The sequence below is a fragment of the Hesperophylax consimilis genome, chromosome 5 (genome assembly GCF_061612785.1).
Source record: "Hesperophylax consimilis isolate HC1 chromosome 5, BYU_Hcon_1.0, whole genome shotgun sequence".
NCBI classification, from domain to species: Eukaryota; Metazoa; Arthropoda; class Insecta; order Trichoptera; family Limnephilidae; genus Hesperophylax; species Hesperophylax consimilis.
In genome coordinates, this window is record NC_142840.1 from 5,853,339 (window position 1) to 5,870,224 (window position 16,886).

The window sequence follows — 16,886 nt, forward strand, 5'->3', positions numbered from 1 at the left end:
AGATATTTTTAGACACACATAACATCACGCCTCCTCCGTTAGACTTTTTGCTCGAATTAGGACTTCGATCAATGCGATAGATAGTATATTGATTTAGGCCTAATTCTGACGAGCCGATATCTGCATTTAACCATGTTTCAGTTAATAATAAAATGTCATATGAGAAGGTGGGTGAATTCCTTTTAAGTTGTTGCAATTTCGTACGGATTCCTCGAACATTTTGATAATTTCCATTGATTCTTAAGAGTGTTTTATGTTTGTTTATCAGTTTTTTGCGTGGCTTTTGATAATTTTAGGAATTCCATTAAAATGTTTGATTCGCAAATCAATTTCACCCTTTTCTTTTCTCTCCTCCATTTCCTTCCAGAGGTCAGTCAATTAATGTTCTCTTTGTTGGAGGGTCCTATCCGGTTTCATTTTTATTCCATTAGGCAAAGTATTTTTATTAAAAAGAATAAGTTTTGCCAGCTTAGGGTCTTCAAATTCGACTTTAATGGGCCTGATTTTGTTTGAAATTTTACTACCAAGCCTGTAAATTTTAACTTCTTCCGGTTTGAACTCGCTATTTATTTCACTAACGATAGTTAAAACTTTTTTTTTATCTTCCAAGATATTCTCCATGCTTAAGTTGGAACTAGACTCGGGAACGTTAAGTAAAATCACGTTCTTGGTGCAGATCTTGCGTTCCTCTATCTCTGCGAGCAAGTCACAAATTGGTGTTGTTTCTTGGGGTAATACTTTCTTTTCTATGATTTTTTCAAATGTCATAACATTCCCCTCCAGGACTCCTACATTTACTCCTAGGTCCTGCATGGTACCAGAGAGGTTAGATAGTTTGGTGAGTATTTTTGCCATTTGATCTTTAGTGATTTTTAAAGAGGGATCGGTAATGACACTATGGATGCCAGTAATCTCTTCCTTGGCTTTATTTAGAAGAGAAATTGCTTCATTCGTATTCATTTTGAAAGCGATATTCGGCGGAATTTGGCAATATAATTATTAAGAAGAAACAGATTCACTGCACAGAAGTTTAAATAATAGTTTTAATTGTTGGCTTGTTTGCAAACACTATTTATTTGTTAGTATATATTTTTATTTATTTGGTTTTATAGATTTTGATATATTTTAGCTCAATACTTGATAAAAAAACATTAATTATTGAGAGCAAAACAAAAACTCGACATCTGTCATTAACATGTTATTGTTACATGATAAGAAGAAAGCTATGTCACCTACGAACTCAATAACTTTTACTTGTGGGGGAATAGTGACATGCATATCATATGTGTATATATTATACAGTAAGGGGGAAAATACATCGCCTTTTGGTAAACCCTTCCAAATAGACCTACTTTGAGGAGAAATATCTGGAAGTTCAATGAAAATTTTTCTATCCAGAAATAGATTAATACTAGATTGGACAAACATGGGGGGAAGGCCAAGACCCAGAAGTTTTCTTTCAGGATTGGGATGGAAACATTGTCAAATGCAGCTTCTATATCTATAAATACGGCAAGACAAACTTCCTGTTTAGAAATTGATAAATTAATATCACAGCTGATGATGGCAAGGTTATCTTGAGTGGATTTTTCCTAAATCCAAATTGAGATGGAAAGAGAAACTGTTTACTCTCGACAAAAAATTCTAATCGGTTTTTAATTAATTTTTCATCAAGTTTACTGAGACATCAATGCTGAGGGTGGATGAAAGAGCAATTGGCCTGTAGTTGGATCCCGAATTCGGTGATTTGTTTGTTTTTAAAATAGGGATGATTATTTGAGGACTCCAGTCATCAGGCATTATACCAGTCTGGAAGATTTTATTTAAGATTCTTAAAAAGTGGTTTAGAACATTATCATTACTATTTTTTATTATGCTGTAAGGTATACCATCTCTGCCTGGAGATGAGTCCTTGACTGTTGATAAACAATTTTTTAGCTCAATTAAGGTGAATGAAGAGTCTAGCCAATGATTAGACATAGGAGTATTATAGATGGGCGTTATTTCATCTACATAAGTTAGGTACAGAAGGGGGGAAATTCTGTCCAAGAATTCATCTATCCATTTAGAATGCGACGCTCGAGGAGATGGTGAACTGAAGGAGGATCGAAATCTTCGGATCATAGACCAAACTTCCGAAATTGGAGTGTTCGGAGATACTGAACTGCAGAAGTTGTACCACCTGGATCTTTTTTTTGACCTCAATACCCTTTTGGCATTGGATTCAGCGTTTTTGTATTTAAGATAGTTCTCCGTAGTCATATTGTAACGATAGGAAAGAGATTTAGCTTTCCGAATTCTTACTACTTTGGAACATTCCTCATCCCACCAGGGAGTTGGAGGGAGTTTTTTGAGAGATTTAGTTTTAGAGGGAGGATTTGATTTATTTATTGCAGTTATGAGCATTGATTTGAAGTTATTATAGTCATCTTTGACGGAATATATATCGGTGGCGGGTAACTTTAGTAGGAACTTGTCCATATGAGAGTTAAATCCATCCCATTTGGTGTTTTTCGTTTTAATCTTTGTCGAAATATGAGACTTGTCCGATTGGAAAGAAGTTTGTAATGATGATTGGGAAATGATCACTGGAGCAAGTATCGGGGGATACCACCCACGAGGAGAGAAAATTCAGACTAGTAAAGCATATCGAGAGATCCACAGCACTGGGGTTTGTGCTGGGGCGTGAGATCCTAGTAGGAGATCCGTCATTCAAAAGGAAAAGGTTGGATTGATCTAGGAAATCCATCACACTTCGACCATCTCGGTTGGAGAAAGCAGAACCCCAGACGGGGGAATGGGCATTAAAATCGCCTAATATAAAGAAAGGAGAGCTTAGTTGACTTACAATTTGCAACCATATTTGTTTATTGAAGTGGGATTTTGGGGGAAGATAGACTGAAATAAGGATGTGTCCTTCATTTAAGCTGCAACCATTTAGAAGTCAGCATTGGGGGGTTAAATATTATTTATTGGGGAAAATGATTTGGATTTTTTAATAAAAAGGGCAGCACTGCCGCCTCTGCCTTCCGGGCGGTCGTCACGGAGACAGGAATACCCTCCCACATTAAAGTGGGTGGATGGAGTAAACCAAGTCTCTGAGATAGCAGCCAAAGAAATAAAATTTGAATTTAATAGGTTAAGGAGATCAGATTTTTTAGAAATAGCACTTCGGCTATTCCACTGAAGTATTCTGACATCCTGAAAAGTCACTTTAAATAAATGATTTTAATGTGGAAATAATAGTAGCAGCCTTGGACGGTAGATTAGTTTGAGAAAAAGTTCAATTAGAAGCATTATAAGAGTTTGGATAAACGAAGAATTGTCTTGGGAGAGTTTTTCAGAAAGTTTAAGAGAGTTCATTGAGGACGGATTATAATTATTTGCACACCCATTTGTGGCATTTGAAAAAGATGAACCACTGGGATTTAAGAGCATTGAGTTGTGTTGTTGCTGATCGTATCCAGGAGCCGGTTTAGAGATAGCGTTTTTGAAAGTGAATTTAGGTTTTAATTTATTTTTATTTATTAATCTTAAGTTAGCTCACATCTTCGTGTGTGCTAATAGTTTTATAAACATATAAACATGTACATTGTTCGGCAAACATAATCTTTCTTTAAATATTTCACTAAAGTCACAAAAAAAAGAAACATTAATAATTGAGATAGACATATTTTCTTAATTCATTTTTGAACTTATTAATATTTTCTATCACAGCAATTTCCTTCGGGATTTTGTTATAGAGTTGAACGGTTGAATGAGAAGAAGTGGTTGTAGAAGAGGGAAGAGGGTTGGATGAGGAGTTGCTGGATAAAGCCTCAGCAAATGATTTTTTGACAGGCGGGAATAGTTTAGAAGCCTGCAGAAAAGACAATTTCTGAGAGGCCATAGAAATGTTAATATTTTTTTGGCGAGATTGTTCTAGTCAAGAAGTGTTGATAGCTGTATGTGAGCCTGAGCAGTTAAAACATTTAGGTGAGGAGGAAGAAGTACATTGGTCAGCTGCGTGGATTTCTCCACATTTAAAACATCTGGGTTGAGATCTGCATCCAGCTTTGGTATGACCAAAACGGCAGTAATTGAAACATTGAGTGGTGGGATAAGTATACATTTCAACTGGTAATGAGTTGAAGAATAAATATATATGGGGGGGAAGAGATTGACCTTCAAAGGTGATAACGACAGATTGGGAGGGCTTCCAGGAAATTATACCCTCAGAGGAGTCCTTGTAATTTAGCCTCCTGGCTTTTATGGGATCGCCAATGTGTTGGGGGGTTAGAAGTGAAGACAGAATTTCTGCGATGGACAGATCGGTCGAGATACCTCTGACCAGGCCCATGCGAGTGACATTGAAAGTAGGGATATATGCTTTGAACTTTGAATTAGATGAAATGAAGGTATTTTTTATGAAACTGTTGGCAGCTGACCCTGAGAGGAATTCGACGGAGATTCGGAAGCGACCCTCGGCTTTTACACCTCCAGGCTTGATTTAAAGGTTCTTGCTATTTGATAGGAATTTGCCAAATTCAAGAGGGTGGATGGTTTTTCCTTGCTCAGTTTTTTGGGCGTATACTATGAATGGGCCTCGGGAATGAGGAGAATAAAAGTTTGTTGGAGGAAGTTGAGAAAGTGCTGGTGGGGACTGTGAAGTCGAAGGCGAGTCAAGTTTTATTGGGGAAGAAGGAGTAAATTTCCTTTTTTTAGTTGAAGTCAAAATGAAAGAATCGCTGTCAGAAATTTCTACATTTTCTCCGTTTGGGGTGTCCGGAGAGGGATCTGGGGGCTTTGTAGGGGGTCCAGGATGGAAATATTCCTCCAATATTCACAACAGTAAACAACTACAACAATAGTATGGAAAATGACAGAAGTAAAAAAGTTTATAAATATCTGGAAATCAGCAACGAAAACTGAATCCTGGAAGGTCAGGAGGGAGAAGAAACCCCAAGGCACAACACACTACACTTTTTTTTAGCCAGAAACAAAAAAGAATGGTAAAAAAATATTTCTAAATAGAGCAAAACAAAACAACTGATGACAGCCAAATGTTATTGTTCGTCCGAAGACGTTAAAATATAAGAATTCCTGCCTTGCATTTTTCTGTTGAGCTCATTTAAATGAGAGAATATGTCCGCTAGCTATGCAAGTTTTACTACCCATTCTTCTTTTTAAAAAACAGAAGCAAAATCTGAACCCTGGGCCTCTAAAAACGTCTGGGACTCATTTTTTAGCTCGTAAATCCGAAATAGCACTTTTCCGCGAGAAAGCCATCGTACTTCTGTATGAACAGAAGTGACTGATGATCTGCTCCCATTTGCTTTCTTATTATCTTCACAATAGCTTGATTTTTTTCCGCGGCACACCAACTGATCACCACGGTACACCAGTGTGCCGCGGCACACCAACTGATCACCACGGTACACCAGTGTGCCGCGGCACACCAACTGATCACCACGGTACACCAGTGTGCCGCGGCACACCAACTGATCACCACGGTACACCAGTGTGCCGCGGCACACCAACTGATCACCACGGTACACCAGTGTGCCGCGGCACACGCTTTGCGGAACACTGCAATAGAGGAGGGAGGCCTTCATATTATAACGATAACAGTATTATTATTACTACTTAAACACAGATGTTTTACTTGGTGATCGAGCTCACCACACACGAAAAATCACCACATTAGGTAGTTCGAATATTGGTAACTTTTGTATTTTATCAAAATTCTAGGAAATACAAAATAGATAGTGTGAATGTCCAAAATAGAAGCGTTGACAAGCTTTCATCACTGTGGTAAACTCGACGATGTACCAACACTAATAAATTAAAGTTGTTTGGTTAGGCTACATCAAATTTCGAACAAAACCATTTTGGTAAAATAAATGTTCAGATTTCCCGGTAAAATATAAAATATGCAAATTTAAAGACAATTACGGTATCACCTACAGACAATAAACTCACAGCCTGGAGAGAAAACGTACCTTCAAACACGCTTTTTAAACGATTTTAGATTATTGAACAATAAATTTCCAAAGCTAAAAAAACTGTACAGTGAGCTCGTTTGTTGGATAAATGTCCCGTAAAACAAGGGCTAATAAAGTGGCTTTACGGCCGCATACACAACATAATAAATATATGGGCGTTCGACATTTATAAAATTGTTGGCCATTAATGAAACTTTTGTGGCAATCTTTTTAATACGAGTAGCTATCACAGGATAGAAAAAGTCGCATGGCTGCTCAAAGAAAAAATAAATAAATTGAAAAACTTAAATAAAAATATTGAGGAATCTCCACAGAAGCGTATATATTCCGCACTGTTAATTAATTTTTGTTTTTGGAATAACTTAATGGGTAAAACCTTAAATTTTAATGCTTTATATTGTCTTCAATAATTAAATATAATTAAATCCCGACGGTCTAGAGCTAGTGGTACAATGGCATAAAAATGTAAACTATAAAAAGAAAAATAAACAAATTTATAAAAAAAGGGAGGATAAGTATAAAGAGACATGAATAACATTTTTTTTAAATGAAGAAAGTTCCTAAATAATAAAATAAACACTATTAATATGCTTGACATAAAATATCTCAAGAAATCAAGGATTTTATCCTTACATGATAAATAATAATAAATCATAGTTTATAATGTAAGAAACTAACTAAAAATAGTATATTTTACAATTCGACAAACTATAGAATACATTGATCGTATAATATAAACATAAAATGTGTGTTACAAGGTTGAAAGTACAGCTTAAAACTTAGAACCGGTTGTTTCGCAAGAGTTCAACAATTCATCAAAATTAAAAATTGATTTTCAAGTTCTGCGCAAGCTTTTGAAATTCTGATACTATTTCAACAACTGGCCAGTAATGATATAGTATCAAAACTTGAATAGACACTTTACAGAAAAAAAAGTTTTGAAATTGTATCAACTGTCAAAATTCTGTAAAACAACCGTTCTTATTGACTGGAAAATCAGTTAAAATAAAAATAAAGCATTTTAACTCACGTGTCTCCAATTATTAAAGTTCTTTTAGGGTCTGATATTTTAAAAAGTCTATTGATAAGCATTTTTAAGTACAGACTTGGTTTTCCCATTATCATTGGCTTCCGACCTGAGATTTCGGAAATAATTTTCACAAATGGTCCTGGACCTGCAAATAAAACAATTATTACTTACTCAGAGTTCTTCAAACTCACTTTAATAATTAATCTGATCGAAAGCTAAAATCGGCGATTAATAGAGACGAACTACAAAATTTTTCTGATGGTTGATTTGTCGGTCATCACATGATATGATGAAGATTAAATATTACGAAATTATTCAATGTGGTTAAAACGGCAATAAATGTGTGGGGTTCGTAGATTTCATATTTCGTAACCAGTAACCGGGAAGTTGAACGTGAAAATCTATTCCATGGATTCGTAAACAAAGAAAAGAAAGGCAATGCAAGGAGTAAAACGGGGTAAATGATATAAGGGATTTTCAAGAACAATAAACACTACTAGAAGGGTAATAATAATAGTTCTATCTTCAATAATAACGATAAGAAAATAATCATCGAACCATCTGATATGAAAATATCTGGAGTCGGTGAATTATTTTCCCATTTGATCTCTGGTGAGTTGACGTGTTGTTATTGTATTGTTTTGTATTTATCATGCTTATATAATGCACTTGTATAATGTGGATTGACTAGATGATAATTTGTGGAAAAGTGTGTGGAAGGGCTTAGTTTTTCCTGTGGGGAAGATTTAACCAGGGCATAAAGTCGGAAAAAAATATTTCATAATCCGAAAAAAATACTTATATTATAACGAAACAAGAGAAATCACTGGATTTAGTATCATAAAATGAAACCACGCGTTTTTTTCAATGTTTATGGCTTTCTGGAGAGGGAAGATGAATTTATATATGATTTAATTTTAAAGAGCTAATTTCATAATTACACTAAAGATTGGAGTCAAGTTCAGATTTTGAAAAAATTAGGTGTTGAACAATGTTGGGAGGCTATTTTAGAGGCCGGATTTATTTGAGAGGCAGTGGCGGCTCGTGACTTTTAAGTGTACTAGAGTGCTAATATAACAAAAAATTGCATTATTGATGTTGTAGCTGTAAACGTTCTTCTTTTTTTCCAAAATTTGTGTTTTTTATAAAGGCTTTCAGGAAATCCGTGCGGCGCACGGTCAAACTGTTATTTCCTAAAAATCTTCATACAAAAAATTTAATTAAAAAATAAATCGTTTTGTATTTAACAACATCGCTAATGTCGAATTTTTCAAACTTGGCACTCTAGTTACACTTAAAAGTCACGATCCGCCACTGTTAGAGAGGGACAATAAAAAATACATGTGGTCTCAATTTCCCATTCTAGAACACAACAACAGAATGTAAAATCTGGGGAGTCAAGCACGTGAATTATAATAAGGTGGGAGGGCAGACTGAATATCCATTAGTCATTTAAATAAGTGAGGATTTTTTTTAAATAGGATTGTTGAAATCATGGTTTTGATGGGATAGCCCTTTGCATCGAGGCTTAGTAGACACCCACTGGCAATGCGCCAATACTTTGTTCAAACACTACGAGATGTATATTTAAGGATGAAAAACTTACAGACAGGGGAATGCGGTAAATGATAGTTTATGAGTCAATCACGTTGCATTTAAATTCCACGGAAAATCATTGAAAATGTATGAAATAATAATTATTGATGATTTCAGTGTAGATATCTGAATTGGATCATGTTACGCAGAAACCATCCAACCCACAATTTGCAAAATTAGTCTTTTTGGTGAAACCTACTTCTATTGATCAATAGTGATATTTTCACTTGCCGAAAATCAACACAATCTGTTTTGGAGAATTTTGTCCTAACCCACAACCAATTTATACATTTTTTTAAATACTGCTAGAAGCATGCACGTGGGTTCTGGACTTTCAGCATTTTTTAAATAAACATTAAGTATTTACATTTCATAAACACGCAGCAGAAAAATTAATGGATGTATTCGGCATTGAACTAGAAGAAAAAAAAACAATTTCGCTGAATCCATTCACGATGGTTAAATTATATTATAATAATAATAATAAAAAATTCTATGAAATCACACGAATTCCATTTTTAATGTTATTTTACAATTTGTTGCTTTTTATTGTGTATTTGCTATTAATATATGTTTTTTAATATATTATAAGAAAATAACATATTAAGGAGACATAAAGAAACATATATAAAGATTAAAATTTTGTAAATTCTTAATAAATTTTCATTTTTAATTTTGCTGATGACATCCAACCATTTAGTCTATGCATCCAACCTATAAAATGCCAAACTGTTACCTTATGGACAAAATAATACAAATGTTGAAGTTGACAAACGGTAAACAATGCTTCCTTATTGTATTATTAGAAAATGTTACTTCTACCATCTAACACAGAGATTTTTTTTTCAGTCTGCGAAATTCAAAGGCCGAATGTGTTTTGAATGATTTCTGCATAACATGGTCCAATTTGCCAATCATTACTTATGTCCCGAGAAGTTTGGATAAAATGTATTATTTTAAAGTGTGTACACTTACCTACAAAATTAGGTCGATTTGGCACTGGTATTTTTGTGTCAGTTGCTCCGACGATAAATAAAACATCCGGACGTTCTAATATCGACAGCGCTTTGCTAATTTTCAAGTAGTTGACATTTATGTCGAAATCTATAATTACTGCCCCAACTTCAGGGTCGTCTGTGGAGTTTTCCAGGAACCATTTCAAATCCTCTTCACAGCTGCCCCCCTAAATAACGATAAAAAATTAATAACCTTGTCCATTAAAATTATCAATACAAAAACACAAATATGCCTTCAACAGGGCTTAAAAAATACATGTCTAGGTAGTGTAACCACACAAAGTAATTGCATTCTGTAACAACACCTACATCTGGTTTCACACTATGGGAAACCAATACTTAGGTGATGTCGATATATTTAATATTAACTTTGCGAATTTCGTGGATTACGTAAAAGACTTATTTCAACACTATTCCTAAATGGAAGTTATATTTTTGTAAGCCATTCAAATCGCTGTATTTTTTAAATTACGTTATTTTATTTCTAATATTTCTTTCTTATGTTTCAAAACTGTCATTAAAATTGTACCACCTACATGTAAAAGCCCTCTGGGCGTTAAATAGATGAATAAATAAATATATCTGTGGTTAGTAATTGCCAGCATAATTTGTTAGTGTTTTTTAATTTGTTGTTTTATTTGCATGATTTGAACTGATTCAAAACCATTTCACATATATTTGGTTTTGAATTAGTTAACGCTACAAAATGAGAACTTTGTAAAATAAATAATTTAAAAGAAAATCAGATTGGTGAGTCTCATAGCCAATTACTTAATAATTCATTCAAATTGTATCAACTTTTAATATTATGTGTTTTGCTGTTTGCTGGAACGTGTTTTATTCATTTATTTATCTTACCGCAGTACAGCAATCTATTCCACCAGCTTCTAACAATTCAAGAAACATGGAAGTTGCGATGCAAAAGGCCTTTTTCTTGAAGCCTATCTCTTTTAAATATTCAACAATTGTGATTCCAGGGTAGACCAAATTTTCCTGAAATATTTCAAAATAGGTAGATTTTGAACCGAAAACAAGGTCTTTAAACATGGTAAAATAAAGTGCTTGCTTAATACAATGATAATATTTTGTAACAAAATTGTAAAGCAAACACGAATAGTGTCGATTTCGACTTTGTCTTTTCTTTGATATAAACTTTTTTATAATTAAATATTAACCCCACATAAGAAGTTTTGAGTTTTCTGAAATGAAAATGGAAATGTTTTGAATATTTTTGATTGGTACTTACTGGTTTTAGAGAGATGCTTATTTCCTGAAACTGTTTTACATAGGTTTGATATTTTTTGGTACTGTTGTTTGAAAGGAAATATACGTTTTTCCCGATTGCTTCCAATTTAGCCATAGTTTCTGCCACTCCTGCAATCGGTCCATTATTCCATAGAACACCTGAAATATAAATAGTATTCGATTATTTATTTACGCCTATTAAGACTTTTACTTCCATATATAACAATATTTAAGAAATTATACTCATAAATAGTACAGAAAATAAACTGCTTAAAACACATATCGTCGGCTTAGAGTGTAAACCTGCTAAATCCATTTTGACTGTTATTATGTTTATTATACCATTCAAAAGAAAAAATACACAAGCTAGGAAAATCAGCTAGTGTCAGTTTTGGCTTTAAATTAACAAAAACGCGTGATAAGTAAATCTGCCAAATCCATGGCGTCAAAAGTCTGCTGCTAACTCCATCTTAACCGCCATTCTGTATAGAGTTTTCGATGACAGCACGCGTGCTCTTACAAATAATGAAATAATTCGGTGTTACTTGTGCAAACGGAGGTTCGAGGATTGAGATATTGCAAAGGTACGTATTTTTTTTAAAGAAGAAGCTCGAGCAGAAAAAGAAGAAGATAAAGCTGAAGAAAGTGTCGTGTTTACGGTTGACTTGCAGGCGGTTCTGATGGCTCCTAAATAAAAAAATTGTAGTTTATAGTATAGAACAAAGCTCCAAATACACAAGATTTCCTTTTATTATTTGAAGAACAAAGATGGCTATTGCTAATTATGGAATGAAACCGAAAGAGGTTTAAACTCGAAAGAGTTTGCAAGTATATTGGTCAGTTTAATTGAGAACAAGGTTGTACGACAAAATGATCAAGCAAAACCAAATAAAATCATTTTTTATAGCGATGGTTGCACGTATCAAAACAGAAATTTTGTAACGTCTAATGCATTGCTATTGTCGGCTATAAACCACAACATAATCGAACAAAAGTTTCTAGAAGTTTGGCACACACAGATGGAAGCGGACAGCATACATTCCTCTGTTGAGCGGGCTCTTAAAGACAAAAACATCAATGTTCCTGCGGAGTATATATCTATTTGCAGGTTGGCAAGGAAAAACCCTAGACCTTATGATGTAACTGTAGTATTTGGTTATTAAAAGGTTCGGGTAAGTTCGGGTTTTACCGAACTTAACTGAACGCGACCAACCGTCATCTGTTACATTGTCGGGTTCGCGAAGAGAGCTCTATTCTTTCGCTAGACGGCCTTTGAGCAACTTCTTACTTGTATTGTCATATAATTATATTCCGAATAAAACAGCGTCCGTGTGTTAAGAATCTACGTGTATTAAATATTCGTACCAGATTCTTTCCTCATAGAATACTGGAGATAAAGGGCCCAGTATTCTATCCTAAGAAGATATCAACAACAACGATACGTTACAGTAACTTACTTAAACCATACTTTTTTCAAAAGCTTTGATGAAGTAAATTTTTTAAAAAGCATTCGTCCTGGACGTGGTAACGGTGACGCTAAAGTTACTGATATTAGAGCTCTTCAGTACACTCCAAACGGTGACGTATTTTTTAAATTGAGATTCACTGATGTATGGAAAATACTACCGCAAAGAAAATCACCGACTGTAATTCCATTGCCTTTTGATTCCCTCAGTAATCACTTTCAAACAAAAATAAAAATTACAAAAAGGAAGTTTGAAGACTTGCAATATTTAAAAAGCATTTTACCTGACAACTATCGTTATTATTATGATAATTTACTTCATGACTAGTCACTACTCGTATTAGTAATAGTTGAGACTGATTTGTGTGTAATCTTACTTAATGTGATTTATTTTGATTTTATTTTATAAATATTCAGGTTACAAACTTTCAACATGTTACTGTTACTTTATGTTAGAGAGTAAAATATTAAGAGTTCAATATTTTTTTGATAAGAGAGAAATTTGTTATTAAGAGAAGCTATTATAATAAAGCATTTAGTTTTAGAATTAAATTATGTGCTAATTTTCCAAAGTTTAAGAAACTATCAATATTATAATATTGAAACCGAAAAAAGGTGTTCCTAATCTATATTAACAAAACGTTGTATTTAGAAACATTACTTTTTAAAATAAAAAATTAAGTAGTTTAATATTAAGAGTGAAAAACTGCCAAATCCTTTATTAATAATGTTACTGCACTAGGAAAACCTGTTATATCACAAATGTTTTAATTATTAAATAATTACTGAATTTACTAACTCTTCTTTTGATTTATATTATAAAGAATAAAAAAAATACACAATACTGTATTAGAACTGTTTCTTAAAATTAATTAATTATTTTTAAGAATTTTTTTTTGTCTCTCCTGTAAAGTTACCTATTTGGCCGTTAGCAGGTTTACACTCGCCGACGATATATAAAAAAAATATTTTTGAATTTGATCCCCACAGTATGTAGCTACAAAATATAAATATGAAAAATCCAAAATATTTTTTTTCTTTCAGCCGACAAAATACTGTTAACGTGCAAAATACTGTAATACTGTCAATTTAAATAGCTTTATCAAAATATTCTGTATCAATCATAATGGGAGTCACGATACGCAGCAATTCACGCAGCAATTCACGCAGGGATCACGTATCAGCTTCTAAGAATATTTTTGAAAGCACAAGCGTGAAGACACCGAATTTGCGTCGGTTTTTTCGGCCATTTTTCGTCGGCCGGTGCTAGTTTTTTTGGCAATGCACATTGCACATAAGGCACACTGAAGCTGCACATACACGACAGAACCAACGAGTGAAAATGCCCCGCTCATATTTGTGTGTGAGAAAATTGGATCGGCGAGAACACTCTCCGCTTGATATTCGGTCCAAAATCCACAGTGCCGAGCCAAATAGCGGTTTCTCGGCTCGGCCGTATGTTGCAAATCCCTGAAACAATAGTTCGCCGGCTCTACCGTGTGCGTGCGATCCCCGAGCCAAAATTCGTTCAGTATAAATTCAGACCTAGTCGAAAGTACGGCCTCTTAGCGTACACAATTTCGTTTATTTTATGTATCTGCATTTATTTTTTCTTTCTTATTTAATTTTAAATTACTTTGTTTAATATTTGTGATAAAAATATGTTTACGATCCCCGAGCCAAAATCCGTTCAGTTTGAATAAATTCAGATCTGTAGTCGAAAGTACAACCTCTTCAAGCGGGCGTGGTTTTCTTCTGGTTGATTGGAAAATATATACCTATTTTATTTATCTACCTATATCATTTCATACTACTTAATTTTAAATTACATTTGTAAAATTTTCTGAAAAAATTACCTATTTTATGTATCCATATGCGATTTTAAATGTTCGAGTTGTTCACTTGATGATGGTGACATAATTCAAAATGGCCTGGCTCGGCTCGGTCGTAATACAACATGATATCGGAAGATACTTTTATATGCATTACAATCATTTTACCTTTGTAGTATTACTAAAAAATATATCGATTTAACGATGTGATAAAAATATGGCAACAATATAATTACTTTTTTACTGTTCGGTATCGTAAAACGAACATTTATGGATAAGTATAACAAATATATCAAAGGAAGAACAATAAAAGTAAGTAGGTACCTGTACCTACCTATTGTTTATGTTAACATTTTAATAAAGTAAGTCACGGAGAAAACTTACTGACATTAAATATTGTTAAATTATTAAAAATCTGGTCAAATTATTAGTATTCCCGTTACAAACGGGACTGCAGTCCTTTGACAATTTCATAAAAAAAATTCAGTAAAACACGAATATGTATGAGGATGTTGGAACACGTGTTCTTAAAAATACAAATATTTTCCCATTTCACCATTATATAATAAGCGCAGCTGCACGAACATGTGTTCCTATATATTATGAAACAACTAATAGGAAATTGAATGCTATCAAGTTTTTAACATTTTTATCCGTTTAGCAGTTGTACCGAGGAACGTTTTAAAGCTTTTGGATTATGGATCTATTTTATTTATTGTTTGATTTGATTCCTAAATTTCCTGAGTAAATATTAACATATTTTATGAGATCGAAGTTCCTACAGCAAAACTTAATTACTGTAAGAATATACAAGTAAACAAGGTTTCATTTGGTGATAGAACTTTGTAAACTTACTTGAAATCATCTAAGAGGAATATACAAGCCAAAGAATATCACCACGAATTTAGGAAATAGGCATGCAATATGTTTGCAAATAAATTCTAGAAATGCGCGATTTTACCGTAAAAGCAGTTTTTTATTTATTTTAAGAATAATTCTGTAAGAAAGAAAAAAAGATAATCAAGTGAAACTGTCACGGATAATCGGATGTTGTTTTTTTAAGTCATTCTTATTTTCATGCGTTGATTTAATAAAAAATACATAAATAAGGTCACTGCTCGGCTGTACAATCCCGACCCGGAACGCAGCTGGTTTTCAGTAGTGCCTCTAATATATAATACATATACATACTAAATACTTTAAATTGAATTATAAAAATGCAAATAAAATCAATTTAAATTCAAAGTAAGTCTAATAATAAAAATTCAACTTAAATTCAATTTAAATAACATTATGTGGGAGTCCTTTTCATAAAATATTTATGATGTGCGGCTGACTTTGCAGTCGACAAGGACAATCGAATAAACAATGGCATTTCATTCCAAAGTTTTGTTGAGGAATAACTACCCTCAAACACGTAAATAATGGTCTCTTTGGCATGTATTATGTTTGAGAGTCACGGGACCACTGACTGTAGTCTGTCATAGGCAGGAATATGTATTGAAATACACTAATTTAAATCTCTGACGCCCGTTATCTCGGAATAGGGTCAGCGTCAGGTGAAACCTTGTTATAACAAGGGGTCGATTGTATCAATAACAAATGTATTTTTCACAAACAATGGCACCTAGTCTAGTGCGTATTTACGCGCATAAGCTAGTAAAACTTGTAGAATACGTACGTCATAATATTTATATCTTCCCAGTATCACAATTGAACGACATGACGTAGTTTTTGTTTGGCCTATGTGATTTATTTACCTCAAAATGCAGGAAATCCTGAATGTCATGGTGTGCGGTTTTAAATCTTATCAAAGAAGTGACACATTTTCCTGAGCATTTGAACTATCGAATTCATATTCATTCTTTTCCTTACAATATAATATTGTAATTTTAGGTACACTAGCTGAAGTTTTCGACGTTGCCCAGGTCTTATTCAGATTAAAGGGGTAGGAAAAGGGGATGGGATGGTTTTTCAAAATATCATGAAGATCGTGACCTTCCTCTTGTTTTCCATAAATTTCAAAACAACCACGGATACTTTTATTTATACTCGTACATACGGTAGACAAATATTGATTTAATTATTATTAAAATAATATTATTATCAAATAATTATAATAACATTGTTATTATAATTATTTGATATTATAAACATTGTATCATTAATTAAAATCGTAATGTAGGAAAAATAATATTTACCATCGCAATCAGAAATGATGGTGTCGAATGAATCAAGGAAATCCTCTGCTTCCTTTGGAGACAACGAACTCAAATCTTTGAAGCTCATACTTTCTTTTTTTCGTTCGTTATGTGGAATGTTTGAAATTGATTTTAGGAAATGTTTAAACCACTCGAAGAATCCAAAAAACCTGAAAGTAAAAAATGATACCAAATGATACCAAATGTTAATATAAATTACTAACTAGCTTCGAAAAAAATTAAACATCTGAAGAATATGAATCACATAATTACGCATTTTATTTAATATTTTAAAAAAATAAAGGAACCTTTCAAAACTTCAGAGCTCATCGCAGAAGAAATGACTGCCTGCTACAGTTACTCTAAAGATATAATGCAGTGATTTATATGGAAATTATGAAGCATTAAAGATCGCATAGCGTTACTGATTTAGAAGCTTAACCAGGGACGAGTTGTTTTAGAGAATCTGAACAATTCATCAAATTTCACAGTTAATTTTTAAGGTTTGTGAAAGTTC

The 16,886-nt window shown here is 33.4% G+C and overlaps 1 protein-coding gene across 1 annotated transcript in view; it reads right to left on the reverse strand.

The window, feature by feature from the left end:
* Positions 1 to 16,434, reverse strand: part of LOC149423453 (phosphoglycolate phosphatase-like) — a 42,917-nt gene extending 26,483 nt beyond the window's left edge. Inside the window, exons 1-5 of the mRNA XM_089631970.1 lie at positions 16,370 to 16,434; positions 10,873 to 11,030; positions 10,485 to 10,619; positions 9,586 to 9,793; positions 7,015 to 7,159 (exon numbers count right to left, since the gene is read on the reverse strand). Of these exons, the coding sequence (XP_089488096.1) occupies positions 7,015 to 7,159; positions 9,586 to 9,793; positions 10,485 to 10,619; positions 10,873 to 10,986 (602 nt within the window). The 5' untranslated portion in view covers positions 10,987 to 11,030; positions 16,370 to 16,434. The remainder of the gene's footprint in view (positions 1 to 7,014; positions 7,160 to 9,585; positions 9,794 to 10,484; positions 10,620 to 10,872; positions 11,031 to 16,369) is intronic.
* Positions 16,435 to 16,886: the final 452 nt, after the last annotated feature.